Genomic DNA, 15,718 nt, shown 5'->3' with positions numbered 1-15,718 from the left:
AAAAAACTGATGAAATGTCTCTCTAGATCAGCCCAATATAATATGGAGTTTGCCGGTAAAGTGGTGAACCAAGCAAAGGCCGATTCAGACAAAGACAAGGAGAACAAACGGACTCTGAGTGCATCCTGGTTGCCCGCTTCTCCCAACTGTAGAAGAAACCTATTAACATATTCCATCGTAGAAACTTCTCCCTGCCCTGTGAACTTTGTAAAGTCAGGCATCTTGTACTTGTGTGGGAGAGGAATCTGATCATAAGCCAGAGAATAGTGAGTCTTGTACATAACGGATTATTGTTTTGGCCTCAAACCAAATTGCTCCCTCATCACTTCAGCTATCTTTGTGCTCCAATCAACTTGCGGTTCAACTATTGGCATTTGCCGAGGGGAAACCGTGCTCGCTGCATTGTTCATCATCGCAAGTTGCTGAGCTACACGGTTCATCGGCTGTCCAGCCGATTGCATCTGCTGAGCTATCCGATTAGGTGTTTGCTGAGTCATCGTCGGCTGTGTAGCTGATGAGTTAGCCGATTGTTGACCAGTAATATCCATGTACGGCACATTGACACACCGTATCTGTCCAGTTGCTTGATTGTGGAATACCCAGTTGATTCCCTTCTGATGCGGAGATTGCGACAATAACACTTCTGAAGGAGACTGGGGTTGGAGCAGGATAGCAAGACGCTGTTGTGGGGTCATCGGCGGTGGCGCCGATGCATTAGCTTGCGCCATCTGTTTTAGACTCCATGCGCCTTGTGCATTCGGCTGTGTTGCCAATGCATCCTGCTGTGCACCCATCGGCTGAACGGCCGATGGATCAGGCTGAGAGGCTATTGGCTGAGAAGCCGATGCATTAAACTGCATCTTGGGTGGCGTAGAAAAGAAATCCGGATGCATACCATACCCAGTAGCAGGATTCCACTCTTTAGGAAATACAGACGTAGATCAATCTTGCACAGTTGTAGCAATCGGCGGCGTGGTTGAGTAGATAGGATCTGCTATACCCGCCGATGCTGCAGTAGTCATCTGAGGTGGAGTTTGACTATTGGTTGTTCCTGCCTGGCTATCTTGAGCCGACAGGGCTGCTGCCAGACACCTCCAAGGGAGTATATTGCATCTGATCTGGTTGTATATAGCAAGGACCCATGCACCCTGGTAACGTGTCTTCAGCAAAGGTCTTGACCACTGCATTGTGCACCGTGTTGCCCATGACTGTTGCACTCTTGATGAAGGCTTGTGCCATAGCCTGGCCAACTGCGTCTATCATCTTGCTTTCACGTTGAGCCTCTGTCAATGGCTGGAAAGATGGAAGATTAAACTTCTTGATCACCTCACCAGATCTGTTGATGCTGTACGACTTGAGGCATTCACGTTTGAATTTCTCCACCAGCTCTTCATATTCCTTCTTTTGTTCTTCTTTGAGTTTATCTTCAGGAACAAGAATCTGGTTTTCTTCACTAACTGCAGATTTATCAGCAAGTTCCACCATGTTGAAGCTTTTCGGGTCCCACCGAGCGTGCCAAAAGATGTGTTGACGCAAAAATCAACACATTGGAATCCGAGGGCAAGTGTTCGCCGAGTCATAGAAAGTCAACCAAGCGTGCCAGTCAATTTGACCTGAAATTGACAAGGGAGAAAACAAAATCAAATTCGAAAGCGTATCGGTTGGGATTCCGAATATCTCTCAGATGGGCGTATCGGCAAGCTTTGCCGATACTATAGACGACAAAAAGATATTAAATGCAAGCGCATAGTAAAGGAGTGTATCGGCAAGATCAGCCGATACACTAGACAACAAAACCAACTTTTGGATAGCCGATCACGTGTGTATGACAAGATCTAAGCTACGAATGTGTAATTTAGATGATGCAAAGCTAAAAACAGATCTAAAACGGCTCTTGAGATAACAAAAGTGTCACTCCAAAACCTAAAGCCGATCTAGTATGTTTTTAGATGTGATAATGGCCAAAAAATATAGGAAAACCTACAAATCTAGCCGATATCGATAATTGGTGAATAAATCTAGACGAGACGACAGCGATAAGCCCGGAAGTCAAAGCCTAGATAAACTCGATAACTTTTGAATAGATTTGAACGAAGCCACAGCGATGTGCCCTGTAGCTAAAGCTCAAATATACTCGGTAAAATGAAAACTCACCAGCAAATCAAGTCGCTCGAATGTGAGACGTCCTTGATAAACTTGAAAGAACTCGTCGAAAAAAAGAAGAGAAAAGACGAAGTCACTGAAAAAGTGCAAATAAATTGTAAAGTTTGTTGTATTGGATGTGTATCAAGTTTCTCCGGTCCCTTACAACTGATATATATATATATATTTATATATATATAGCCTAGCGCTATCAAGTCCTAGCCGATTATGGCAAACATTACTTGACTTAAAAGAAAAGACTATATAAAAATAAACTACTTTAAATACTACAACCGAATCATCAAGATTCTCGTAGAGTCCGGATCCTCTCCTCCTCCCTTGACTTCATCGGCAACTCTCAATCGGTCGGATACCAGAGCTAGCGGATCAGTATCTTCAAAGCATATTCTTCTGGCCCATTGGACGGACTCCATCTGCCGATTCCAACATTGTGCAACTTTTGGTTTCTCCTAAATTGGCCACCTCCTCTTCACAAAAATCATCTTCCTTGACACGTGTCAAAAAATGATGTCAACAGATCGGTTCGGTAATACTGAACGCCCAAGGTGAGTGGGGGGTTCTGAGTCTGACCACTAGTGCAGATGTGCAGTGGTGTCTTGACAATAATGTCATAACGCAGAAGATATGGCAGGCTTGCAGTGCTCCAGGTCTCCTGGATCTCTTGAGGCAACAGAGGTACAACATCTGCTTAGAGCAAGTATTATGGCCTACTATCTGTAGGCTGAATGCTGAGGTGGAGGAGAGAGAAGATGATAGAGAGGAGAAGTGGATTGTAAGCTTACAACCAGCTTCGACATAAAAATCAAAAAAAAATATGAGATACACAAGTGGGCCATATATTAATGGTGGAGAACTAAACAACTACACAAATGGATTGAGAGATGAGCTGCAAAAATTCTTACACCCAGCAGCAGACTAAGCCATTAGCCTTGCTTTTATGGTGAACATCTATATTTTTATGTTGGACATCCCCCTCTCATGTTCAGTTTGTTAAAAAAAAAGGGCGGATACAAGCAGACCATGCCACGCCAAGGCAACAACCATCGCGATGAGGACGGTGTCACACTAGATTATCACCCTAAGAACAACCATGTTATATAGTAATAAGCACTAGCAAATTCATCTAACTACATTACTGTCTCACGATTTTTTAAATTTAGTTCTATGGGAAATAGCAATGTTTTTTATAGAGTTTCGAAAAGAGGGGACTAGGGAGCCGTTTTAGTACTAGCATATCATCTTCTGACGTATAATTCAAAGTTGAGACGAGCAAACAGCAAACCAGATAATATGCACACTTTTTTTTTGAGACTTTGGTTGTGAGTACATGGGCCTACATGAAGAGTATACACATTGCACGGGCCCATATGGCCATATATGATGATGGCCTGCTGCTGCTGGCTGGGCCGGCCAGATCAGGTGAGATTCATAGATGCGAGCCCATTCGGTCGATGCGGCTAGGCCGTGGCTGCAAAAATTGTTGCAGGCTAGGCTTGCCTTGCCGACTGCAGCGAATCCAACCTTAGTCGACCTGGCTATAATAGAAAAGGAAACAAAAATGCTAAGATACAGACGTTCGATGGAGAAAAAAAAATCAGATGCTCTGACATACTCCCTCTGTCCTGAAATGTAAGGCATCCTGACATTTTACTAGATTCATTGAACATTCTCTGAATCTAGACAAACTGTATGTCCAGATTCATTGAACATTCTATGAATCTGGACACAGTAAAACACTCCCAGGATGCCTTACATTTCAGGACGGAGGGAGTATGGTTCAGTAGTTGATCTCGATGTTACAATTATTATTTCTGCATGTTTTATGGTTGCATGAAACATGGTGTTCATATTGTGGCGGCAATTTTTCTAGAGTCAAACGATTTAATTAGTTTTTTATTGCATTTTTTAATATTGCACTTTTTTTATGTTGCAGATGTTTTGTTTTGATATTACAATGGACCATCTGATGGGAAAGTTCTCATCAAACGTTAGGACGCTAGCAAGTCCGAAAAGAAAAACCTTAGCCGACCTGGTGTGTACGGACGGGGGATCCTATATATCTTCCGTGTGATAGAAACTTTAACGATCGCACATCCCATGAACCGAAGCCCAGCAACGTATGGTCCAATTGGACAACGGTAGCAAACAGCACGTGAACCAGACAAAGTGCGGGGACGCTGCCTTTTTTCGTCAGCGCGTAAGGAGGCTCAGCCCACCGTGCTTTATTTTTTATCATCTTTAGTTTTGTTTGTTCTACTAATTATTGTAGTGCAGGATTCAACAACCTTAACAAACTGAATTGATATCTTGAAAAAAGTAACTCAACAATTCGAAAATACTAATTCAACATTTTAAAAATGTTGAAATAGTATAATACAAATGTTGGAGTGATATATTGAAGATGTTGAACTAGTATATTAAAATATTGAAATACTAAAATAAAAAAATAAAAATAACATATTGGATCTCATTCTGTAGTATTAATTGCCACGAACATTATGGTTCAGACGGATTTTAAATTGAATGTATAGTTTAGGGAAAAAATCATTTCAAAATAGGAAAACGTTTAACGTCCACCCACCTCCGTTCTTTCCCCAACACGTGGATATGCCATGCACCCTAAGCTGATTTTCTACGTAGAACTGGTTGCACGTGTCGCTCATCTACTCGTGGCCTGGCCTCTCGCAACTAAAATATCATTTGAATTGGACGATGTAGGAAAGCTGCACGAATCTTATACACCGGAAGATGAGTAGATTTTTTTCTTCCAAAAGATAGATAGGATTTCCGTGTACGGACCCCGTGGAATATGATGGAGGTTGTGTTTGGGCTACCAATATTGAACACACGGACATTTTGAAAAATGAAGGTTATGTTTAGGCCACCAATATTGGGCACACAGACATTTTTTTAAAATTCGCTCGAAAACTTACTTTGGATTCTCAAATCCCACTGAAACCGAAACTTTTATTAATCTAACTCTTTTGCAGCCTGCTTCGATGTTTTAAGATTTTCAGAACTTTCTAAAGTGCGCGCAACGCCATCACGCTGATCCATATTGCACGGCCCAGACCCCACGGAAGCGGTTCCTCGGTGTTATTAAAGGGGGGTCGTCCCGGGGGCGTCTATTCGTCGCTTTATGCGACTTCAGTCGATCACGTCGCAGAAAGCGTTGGTGCGGGTGGCGCGCGCAGCGCGCGTGAGGAATCGGACACGAAAAGATGGGCTCGGCCCATTAATCGAATATAGACTACATAAGTTCGACCGGCTCATTAAGTTTGAAAATACATGTTGTTACCGGGATGTTTCTATATCTTGTACATTCCATATTTGTTCGGAAAATATTTCACAGTGTCCTTTTGAAAGTGTTCAATGAAACAAATTAAACTGATCTGTAGCAACCATGAAAAACTGATCTTAGCAGAATCACTTGGAAATGTATCTAATTAAAACTTTGCAGAACTTCTGCCAACCAAGGCCGTTTCTCGCAACATTAAAAAGGTTACTGATCGTAGCTTTATAAACTAAATTATTCACAAACTGGTGTTACTAAGCATCGAAGTAGCACCATAAAAAAACTGTTGAACTCCTGACGAAACCTCTGTCATCAAGTAGCATCAAGCAGCAGCCACAAAAAACTGGTTTCATGAAGAAACTTGAAACGAAAAATACACCATATGCTGAACTCCTGACGAAGCCTCTGTCACTCTACTGCTTATGTAGATTTGCTTGCTGACATCTGCTAATCTAGAAGAAACCTACATTCTATATAAGCAATATAGTTGAGATTACATATCATGAAAGAAACCAATGGAGAAAAATGAACAACATAACACATTTTTTTAAAAAAAACAACATAACACATTTAACCCACAGCCAACGTTGAAAAAAATTTCAGCCAAAAGGACAAAAATATGGGAAAAGGGTTATTGAGGAACTGAAATTTAAGAAAACTGAAAAACAGAAATAGTGTACAATAACTTACAGTAGTAGCATTGTTAAGGAAATGTTCTGGATAGTTGCTAGAAATGTTCAGAAAAAAGTTTTGAATATTTTAAAAAATTCCTGCAGAATTTATTTGGAAACAGTTCAGAATGTTCCATTAGAACTTTTCAAAATATTCCTGAACATTCAAAAAAAGTTTCCGAACAAATTTGTAAACATTTCGAAGTGTCAAGTGAAAAAATATTTGAAAACAACTCACAATGTTCTGGATAAAAATTGCTAGAAATGTTCAGAAGAAAGTTTTGAACATTTTAAAATGTTCTTGAAGATTTTGTTTGGAAACATTTCAGAATGTTCCCTTAGAACTTTTTAAAAATGTTCATGAACATTGAAAATGTTCCCGAACAAAGACATTTCAAAATGTTCCTGAAGAATTTGTTTGGAAACATTTCAGAATGTTCCATTAGACTCAAAATGTTCCTGAAGAATCTATTCGGAAACATTACAGAATGTTCCATTAGAACTTTTCAAAATGTTCCTAGACATTCAAAAAGTTCCCAGAACAAGTATGTAAATATTTCAATAGTGTCAAATGAATAAATATTTTGAGAACAACTCACAATGTTTTGGATAGTTGCTAGAAAATGTTTAGAAAAAAGTTTTGAACATTTTAAAATGTTCTTGAAGAATTTGTTTGGAAACATTTCAGAATGTTACATTAGAACTTTTCAAAATGTTCCTAAACATTCAAAAAATTCTCAAACATGTTTGTAAACATTTCAAAGTTATCAATTTTGCTCGAGAGCAATTCACAAAGTTCCAAAAAAAATGTTCCAAACAAGATGGTAACCATTCCAAAATATCATTTCTGACATTAGGGGAAAATTCCCAAAAACAATTGTGAATTTGGTAAGCACTGTAATCATGATATGTTCTATAGCAAACATAGAATAATAGACAGATACATTTAGTTTTGTTTAGCTTGAATCATGCGACACAAACTGCCCAGCAAAGTAAAATCTCAAAAGAAAAAAAGCTTGGCTTTAGAATTCATGTGTTGAACTAGAAGTTGGCAACGTGCTGCAGCCCAAAAAAAATTAAACAAGAAATAACATGCTACAACAAGAAATAGTATTATAGTTCCATAACTAACAGAAAAAGTCAATAACTGATAGAACAGAAGTCGTTTAGGGGTGCAGAAATATCACTCTTCAAGTAATCACGGTGCTGGTTAATGAGTGCTTTATAGCTGGGTAGAACCTGCAAAGAAAAGAAATTGATTAAAAAAGCAAAAGAAAATTGATGCACAGTTCGAAAAAAGTATAAAAAATAACTCACTTGAAATGAACCAATTGATATATGGTATGCCTCTGAAGCAATATCTGAGTTCATAGAATTATCATGATGAAAAGTTTCACCATCAACAGACGCCTCAAAAAGTATGGGGAAGAACTTAAATCACGAAACTAAAAATGAATTAATAATTAAAATGATATTAAGATGATCAAAACGAACAAGGGGGGAAAAATAGAGCAATGAGTTAGAATTAACTGCATATACAAAAGATGGGGGGTCAATAGCAAGATGAATGTATAATACTAAAAAACTGGAACAATTGCATGGATCCAGGAGCATAATTAACAGTAAAAACTAATTACTAAAATATGAAATAAGATAAACAAAATTAACATATGGATTTGCGATACAAGCAAGTTTCAAAAACGTTGCAGGTATACATTCTAAAAGGACAAAGATAATTCAGATTATCAAAAGCGATACATCTCGACCATATAGCTAACTTCACAATTGAAAATTGAGATACATTTCGTACACACAAAGAAAGTATTGGATCCAGATACATATCTAGCTAACTGCACATTTGATTTGAGATACATTTCGTACAGAAAATAAATTGGAACGAGATGAGTATCAAGATGACAGCACATATCAATTGAGATGCAATTCGTACACAAAAAAGTATTGGAACCAGATGAGAATCTAGATAAAACGCTGAAAGTGTTCGATACTACACTAGGAACAAGGCTACCTGAACAAATCTCCAACCGAATATGAAACAGATGAATGCGGAAAGCGAAAGAGGAAAACACTGATGCGAGACAAAAAAAAAAGATGAAGCGAAGAAGTAGAAGGAAACAAAGTTGGAGGAATGAAATCAACCCTTCAAAGATGCTTGGACGGAGGCAACTAACAGGAATCCACGGGAAATGGGAGAAAATCAGAATCGCCTCGATGAGGAAACCCTAACTGAGATACCGAAATGGAAGGAACAGGGGATAGGAAAAAGCAGGCATCTGGAAATGAAAAGACAGACCACGACCTTAATATGGGCCGCCTAGCTAAATGGGCCACCAGAATAGCGAGACGGACTGAAAACGAGCGGCGCGAAGCTCTTCTGCGATAGGATTGCACACAGTAGCGCGCGCGATGAATAGAATTGCCCGGTCGTCCCTCTGGTACAAGAAGCTCGTCCACATGGCACATGTGTTAACGTCACCGCTTCGCTAATCGCTATCTCCCTTTCCCACATCTTCGCAAGCTGCCAGTCATCTTCGCGAGCATCGGGCCTTGTCCGAGTCGCCCGCTTCAAAGAAATCCAGCCTCTCTTTCTTCTTTCTTGGGAAACAAGATCGGTGTGGGGGAGGCAAAGGAGTTGTGGACCGCGACGAGCCAACCGGCAGCCGTTTCCAGGTCGCAACTTTGCCCTCGTGGTACAATCCTCACCAAGCCTACATGCCGTACCCTCAGAACCAACATTTTTCTACGCAGAGGAGTTCATATTCTTCGTTAGCAAAAGAATTCAAATCAAATTCAGGCCATATTCAGTACTCCTATTTTCAAGTGACGAGAATTACTGAGAATCCAGGCACCAACCAACCCCATTCCGAGTCCAGCCAACGCGAACTGAGATCTTTTCCGAGCCAGCTTTTTCCCTCCCTCCCCTGCTCGTAGACGCGGTGGAAACAGGCAAACCGCGCAACGCCAAGCCAAACTCACCCGATCCCGGGAGCGCCGCCGGCCCGCCCGCACCCGCACCCGCGCCCCCGAACCACGGGCACGCCCACCCGCCGCCGCGGCGACGAGCGACCCCTCCTCCTCCTCCTCACAACAGAGCAGACGGACGACGCCCCGACACGCCGCGCGCCCCACACGGCAAATCCAAAACAACCATCGCGCGCTATTAAACTTCCTGGCGCGCGATGCAGCTGTCCCCCACTCCGCCTATCCATACCCACCCACGTGACAAGCTAAGGTTGATTTACTTTTTCTTTTCACTTTCTATTTTTTCCTCTCTGTGTTTCGTAATGGTCGCAGCTATCTTGTTTTTTTTGGTAAACACTACCGTACGTTGCTGATGATAAGATATTTCTACTATATTTTCTCTTGAGAAATTTTCTTGACAAAGATTTTAGGAAAAAATTTCATAGAAGTTGTGCTGAAAAATTATCCTCTGCAAAAAAATTTTAAAAAACTTATCTCGATAAGTTGTATTTTTACAAGCTTTCGACAAACTTATGCTCCAAAGTTGTGCGTGAAAGTTATGTTCAAAGTTACCATTTAGTAAGAAGGCTGAAAAAGTTATGTGTGAAATTTGTACATGCCGTTTAAAAAAGTTATCCTATAAAAAGTTAGTTTGAAAAATTATATGTAAAAATTAAAAAATTATAAGTATCATAAAAGTTATGCTAAAAATATATCATTTAGCAGTTATGTTGAAAAAAGATCACCTGATATTTGTCTGAAAAAAGTTGTACACATATATATTAGAACTAATTTTCCAAAAGTAGAAAATTATGAAGAAAGAAATTTACCTAAAAAGGAAAGTCGTTAGCTGTCTGAGATCGAGCGCCGATACGACTCCTAGCGCGCGCGCGCTCATTAGCTGCGCCCGCCCCACACCCACGCACCAAAAAATCTCGGAACAGAACGCATCTCTCCCTAGTCCCTACTCGACGCGGCCCCCCCTCCCCGTCGCGCGGATCCGGACGCCCCGCCCCCCGCCTAGCTCTTCCCTTCCATGCGCACGGCGCCGCCGCGGCTGACATGACGCTCGCCTCCCTCGCCCGCGCCGTCGGCAGGTCCGCGCGCTCCTCCCGCCCGCGCCAGGCGAGTCTCCCCTCTCCCTCCCCGGGCCCCTATCCTCTCGCGGCGCGTCCGCCGGCGTCCCCGGTGTGGGGGCGGAGCTCTGACGGTCCTTTCGCTGCTCCTTTTTAGGGTTTCCAGCTCGGGGGCCTCGGCGGGGCCCGGTCGCCGCCCGCGCCGCCGCTGCCGCCGCCGCCGGTCCATGGCGGGGAGGGCGGCGGGTTAGGATTTGTCCGGGGGTACCTGACCGCGGCGTCGGCGGCGGATCTTGCGAGGCCCGCCGCGGGCAAGGCCGTGGATTGGAGATGCCTCCTCGCCAGCCCGCAGTTCCGGCGGCTCTTCTCGGACGAGTCCAAGAAGAGTGCGTTCCTCCTCTGTGCGGTTTTCGTTGGGTTTGATGGCCCTGCTTTTTAAAGGTTTTTCTTTTCTTCTGCTGTTAGATTACGAGAACTACTACCCTAAGGGTAAGAAGGAGGAGGTGCCAAAAGGAGATGGGAGTAAAAAGTCTGAATCGAAGCGTAAGTTTCCCCCATGCTTCTCACGTTCGTGTAGAGGAGGGTAGCCTGTTATGGATACACGGGATAGTTCAGACAAAGTGTAGCTTTTGATGCACTCGTAGAAAATGGAATCGGTGAATATATTTGACCAACAAGATGTGCAATCGGCATGTGATTATGGATTTTCATATGCTGCAACTGCTTTGGCGAATAGTTTTACTGATCATTTGACATGGTTGTTGACTAGAAATGGACAAATGTTTTTTGCGCACTGTGCTTCTATTCGTAGGTTTATGAATTCAGTGCTAACTATTTCGCTTTTGATGGGACTGCAACCTTGTGGTCCGCAGAGGAATCTAATACAGACGAGAGATGGAATTTCCAGGAGAGTGCTATGAAACATCTGCAGAATTTCCTTGCGCCTCTATTAATTCTTGGCCTGATGCTCACATCCATGTCGTCTGGCACGGCAGAACAGAAGGAGGTGAGTTTACTTTGTTAACTCTGCTGGAAATAATTCTGCAAATCATTAGTTCATTTGCTCTTTTCCTGATAACCTATGTTTCTTGAGCTATGTTTAGTTCCATAGAACAGATAAACAGTAGACCTGTGTTTTTTTTTGGTTCGGTTCACACTTGCATAATTAGTTTGCCCTGAAAGATTCAGAAGAAATGGAGGAAAAAATACTATATTTTTTCTTGAATATGCAGGAGAGCTGCATATCATTGCATTAAGAAGAGGAAAGGCTAAAATAGCCAAATACACACACCACTACACACCCAAAACACACACCACTGCCCCAGCCATTGGCGGTTCAAACAGACATTACATTACACTGGCGCCAAAAAGAACAACAACAACACTACTAGGCTGTCGCTAGCAATTCCTAGTCAGGTAGCACGACAGCGACCACTGCACTTAACCGTTTTGCACCTGCAAGCGTCCATAGTTCAGCTTCTTCCCTTGCAAGCAAGAGGGCTTTATCAACACTGGGAGCAATCCTTTCAAATACAGCATCGTTTCTTGCCTTCCAAATATTAGTCTTTCAATCCTTTCAAAAAAGACTATATCACCACCGGAATGACTTTAAAAGTCTAAGTTCTGTATTTAAGCCACTAACAGCTACAGTCAGGTTTCCAATATTAGTTAGCTAGCATTAGATAATATACACAAGGAGTGCTATGGGCTAGCACTGTACTTATAACTGGATTTTTATCATGAACATGAGAAATAGTAGCTAGAGTATCATCACTTTCCACTTACATGGTTTTCACATTCTGACTACACATATAAACGAGGGAGAGATGTTGTCTGTATAGAGTGTGGACAATACGCTATTGCAGAATAGCCGTTGTGTAATTTACTGGTCTAACTTGAAGTTCTTCCTCTGATCCACTTGTGCTGGTATATCTGTCTTAGACTCTTAGTGTCCTGTGCAGCAGAATCGTTAGTTTGCTGTCATGTGCTTTGTACCTGAAGTTTTCTTTTACTAGCCTTTGAATGTGAATGTGATATTGGGAGCTCTTTATTTTGTGTAATTGGTAATTTTGTCCAACAATATCATTTGATCATAAGCATATATGTTCCCTTGAGTGTGTCGATATTGGATGGGACATGTACTATAGTTAATGGTCATTACAATACCGTTTGTTTCAAATATCTGCAGATAAGCTTCCAAGAGTTCAAGAACAAGCTACTAGAACCTGGTTTAGTTGATCGCATTGTTGTTTCAAATAAATCAGTGGCAAAGGTTTATATCAGGAATTCACCACAGCCAAAGAGCCAAGGTCAAAATAGAGATACCCATATTTCTACCACTGATGTTCCAGGCAAGCCTGCTCCTAGCAGATGCAAGTATTACTTCAATATTGGTAGTGTTGATTCCTTTGAAGAGAAGTTAGAGGAAGCCCAGGAAGCGATGGGAATAGATCCACATGATTTTGTCCCAGTAACTTATGTTGCTGAAGTAAATTGGTTCCAAGAAGTTATGAGGTTTGCCCCAACAGCATTTCTTGTTGGATTGATATATTTGATGGGGAAAAGGATGCAGAGTGGTTTCAGCATTGGAGGTGGTCCTGGGAAGGGAAGAGGTGGTATTTTCAACATTGGAAAAGCTACTGTGACAAAGATGGACAAAAATTCCAAAAATAAGGTGTGTTGTTTCTTTTCTTTTGTCACTATGTTAACACTTTTGCTTGGCTCTATTTTTTATGGTAACAACAAAAATGTTTTATCACAGACAGGCTAACTTTTGAGCTCTGAAACTCCACTTGCTTAATTTTAGTATTTTACAGTAGATTTACCATTTTCTTAAGAAAAAAATTGCAAGCTTCTTGAAATTCTTGAATATGTCTTTTCAATAACACTTGCTTTTTTGTTGGTCCAGGTGTTTTTTAAGGATGTAGCTGGTTGTGATGAAGCTAAACAAGAAATAATGGAGTTTGTGCATTTCCTTAAAAACCCCAAGAAGTATGAAGAGTTGGGAGCTAAAATACCCAAAGGTGCTCTGCTTGTAGGCCCTCCTGGGACAGGGAAGACTCTTCTTGCCAAAGCTACTGCAGGAGAGTCTGGTGTGCCCTTTTTGTCTATTTCTGGTTCAGATTTCATGGAAATGTTTGTTGGTGTTGGACCATCCAGGGTACGGAACTTGTTCCAAGAAGCTCGACAGTGTGCTCCTAGTATTGTATTTATTGATGAAATTGATGCTATTGGTCGTGCAAGAGGACGTGGAGGTTTTTCAGGCTCAAATGATGAACGTGAGAGTACTTTGAACCAGCTGCTTGTAGAAATGGATGGATTTGGAACAACTTCTGGTGTCGTTGTTCTTGCTGGGACAAATAGGCCTGACATCCTGGATAAGGCATTGTTGAGGCCAGGAAGGTTTGATCGCCAGATAACAATCGACAAGCCAGATATAAAGGGTCGTGATCAAATATTCCGCATCTATCTTAAAAAGCTTAAGCTGGACAATGAACCTTCATTTTATTCGCAAAGGCTAGCTGCTTTGACACCTGGGTTTGCTGGAGCTGACATTGCCAACGTTTGTAATGAAGCTGCTTTAATTGCTGCAAGAAGCGAGCAAACTCAGATTACAATGCAGCATTTTGAGTCTGCAATCGATAGGATTATTGGTGGTTTGGAGAAGAAAAATAAGGTAATGGGGACTCAATATTTTAACTCCTTTGACTAAACCTATGAAGCTTATATGTGAAATTTGTTTGAATCTCTTACCGTTTGGATCCCACTTAATTTAGCAGCCTTCTTTTGTGTGTAATGTATTTTTTGTGTACATTTATTTTTATTCCTTGCTGTGGCCTTTGAGCATGTTAATCAATTTGCAGGTCATTAGTAAACTGGAGCGACGTACTGTTGCTTACCATGAATCTGGGCATGCTGTTGCTGGATGGTTCTTGGAGCATGCAGAGCATCTTCTAAAAGTTACCATTGTTCCTCGTGGAACAGCTGCATTAGGCTTTGCACAGTACGTCCCAAATGAAAATCTTTTGATGACAAAAGAGCAGCTTTTTGATATGACGTGCATGACATTGGGTGGCCGTGCTGCAGAACAGGTACGAAGTTTTTTTCGTATATTATTTTTGCTGATGTTTCATGCTATAGGCCTATAGCTAGGATTCATGGATATTTCTCCCAAATTGTTTTCTTGTAGACTAACCAATTCTAGCCATTGTAGGGTTTGAGTAGAATGAATCAGTTGTTATTTTTAAACTTCCTACATTCAACAATGGCATTAATTATTGTATGCTTGGTTGTTATTATCGCCACTTGAATTATGACCCTATCATGTGATAGGGTCATTCTTGTCACATTATTACAGTAGAAAAATTTTCAATTCATTTGGTAAATCAAAATACTGCACCATATAAGACTTTTGACCACATTTAAGGGAACTAGCAGACTTTTTAACCATCTCCTCTGCCCATGTGATGCCCACGATGAGATAACCACATTCATCAAATTGTTTGCCTTCTAAATGTTGTATATAATCTTAAGTAACTGAAAAATGTCTTGGAACATACAAAAAAAATCAATTCCCTGTCTTCCAATATCTCGTGCTGGGATATCCATTTATTTGCATAGATCTCTACTAAATCTTTTACAATATTACGATTAGAAATTCTTAAGCATATTAGTTGAAAGGCTCTAATTGAGCTTTGTTTCAGGTTTTGATTGGCAAAATCTCAACTGGTGCTCAGAATGACCTGGAGAAAGTTACCAAAATGACCTATGCACAGGTTGCCGTGTATGGTTTTAGTGAAAAGGTTGGGCTTCTATCCTTCCCTCAGAGGGATGATGGCTTCGAAATGACCAAACCTTACAGCAACCAAACTGCATCCATAATTGACGATGAGGTCAGGGAATGGGTTGGCAAGGCCTATAAGAGAACGGTTGAACTGATAACGGAGCACAAGGAGCAAGTAGCCCAAATTGCAGAATTGCTGCTCGAGAAGGAAGTCCTCCACCAGGACGATCTGACCAGGGTACTGGGAGAACGCCCTTTCAAGGCAGCAGAACCAACCAACTATGACGTCTTTAAGCAGGGGTTCCAGGATGATGATGACAAGAGCCAAGCACCAGCAAAGAATGCCGAGTTGCCTGATGATGATGCATCTCCCTCGCTTGGCGAGGTTGTACCCACGTAGTTTTTCCTCTAAGTTAGAGCTGTACATTGCATGCTCGTTCGATAGATTCTTGTTTGTTGCAGCATAAGAAAACTGTATAAATTAGCGCCCTCGTCTGATTATGCCGATGTGGAAATGCATTTGGATTTCCACAAGGGTGGCAGTCCGGTTGATAGAATGCCTTGAGCTCATCAATCATCATGGCATCTGCAAACGTTCTGAATCTTGTATTTCCCTGAATGAAAGATTCTGTCGACTGAGGAGTTGGCGCGAAAAGAGTGCTTGTCCCATCTGAAGGCATGTTTTTTTTTGGCTGCAAATGACAATGACTTGTGTTTTAGCCGAATCCGTACTCAGATAATAGAAAGTCAT

At 41.4% G+C, this 15,718-nt stretch overlaps 1 protein-coding gene across 1 annotated transcript; it reads left to right on the top strand.

The window, feature by feature from the left end:
• The first annotated feature begins 10,038 nt into the window (after nt 1-10,038).
• On the top strand, nt 10,039-15,636 carry LOC120665255 (ATP-dependent zinc metalloprotease FTSH 8, mitochondrial-like). The gene is made up of 8 exons (XM_039944765.1): nt 10,039-10,233; nt 10,342-10,570; nt 10,650-10,727; nt 11,057-11,190; nt 12,373-12,858; nt 13,093-13,860; nt 14,048-14,275; nt 14,888-15,636. Exons 1-8 carry the CDS (start codon nt 10,171-10,173, stop codon nt 15,365-15,367), a joined length of 2,466 nt encoding a protein of 821 aa, XP_039800699.1. The 5' UTR covers nt 10,039-10,170; the 3' UTR covers nt 15,368-15,636.
• The last annotated feature ends 82 nt before the right edge of the window (nt 15,637-15,718 follow it).

The sequence above is a fragment of the Panicum virgatum genome, chromosome 3N (genome assembly GCF_016808335.1).
Source record: "Panicum virgatum strain AP13 chromosome 3N, P.virgatum_v5, whole genome shotgun sequence".
NCBI lineage: Eukaryota > Viridiplantae > Streptophyta > Magnoliopsida > Poales > Poaceae > Panicum > Panicum virgatum.
The sequence above is the reverse complement of the archived record's forward strand: the minus strand, read 5'-3'. Positions and strand labels throughout refer to the sequence as shown.

What these genes read in the sequence shown, in the direction of transcription:
- LOC120665255 (XM_039944765.1), top strand. Translation starts at nt 10,171, where the DNA reads ATGACGCTCGCCTCCCTCGCCCGCGCCGTCGGCAGGTCCGCGCGCTCC. An exon ending in CTCGGACGAGTCCAAGAAGA is followed by an intron (nt 10,571 to 10,649) that starts GTGCGTTCCTCC and finishes TTCTGCTGTTAG; the next exon opens with ATTACGAGAACTACTACCCT. An exon ending in TAAAAAGTCTGAATCGAAGC is followed by an intron (nt 10,728 to 11,056) that starts GTAAGTTTCCCC and finishes TGTGGTCCGCAG; the next exon opens with AGGAATCTAATACAGACGAG.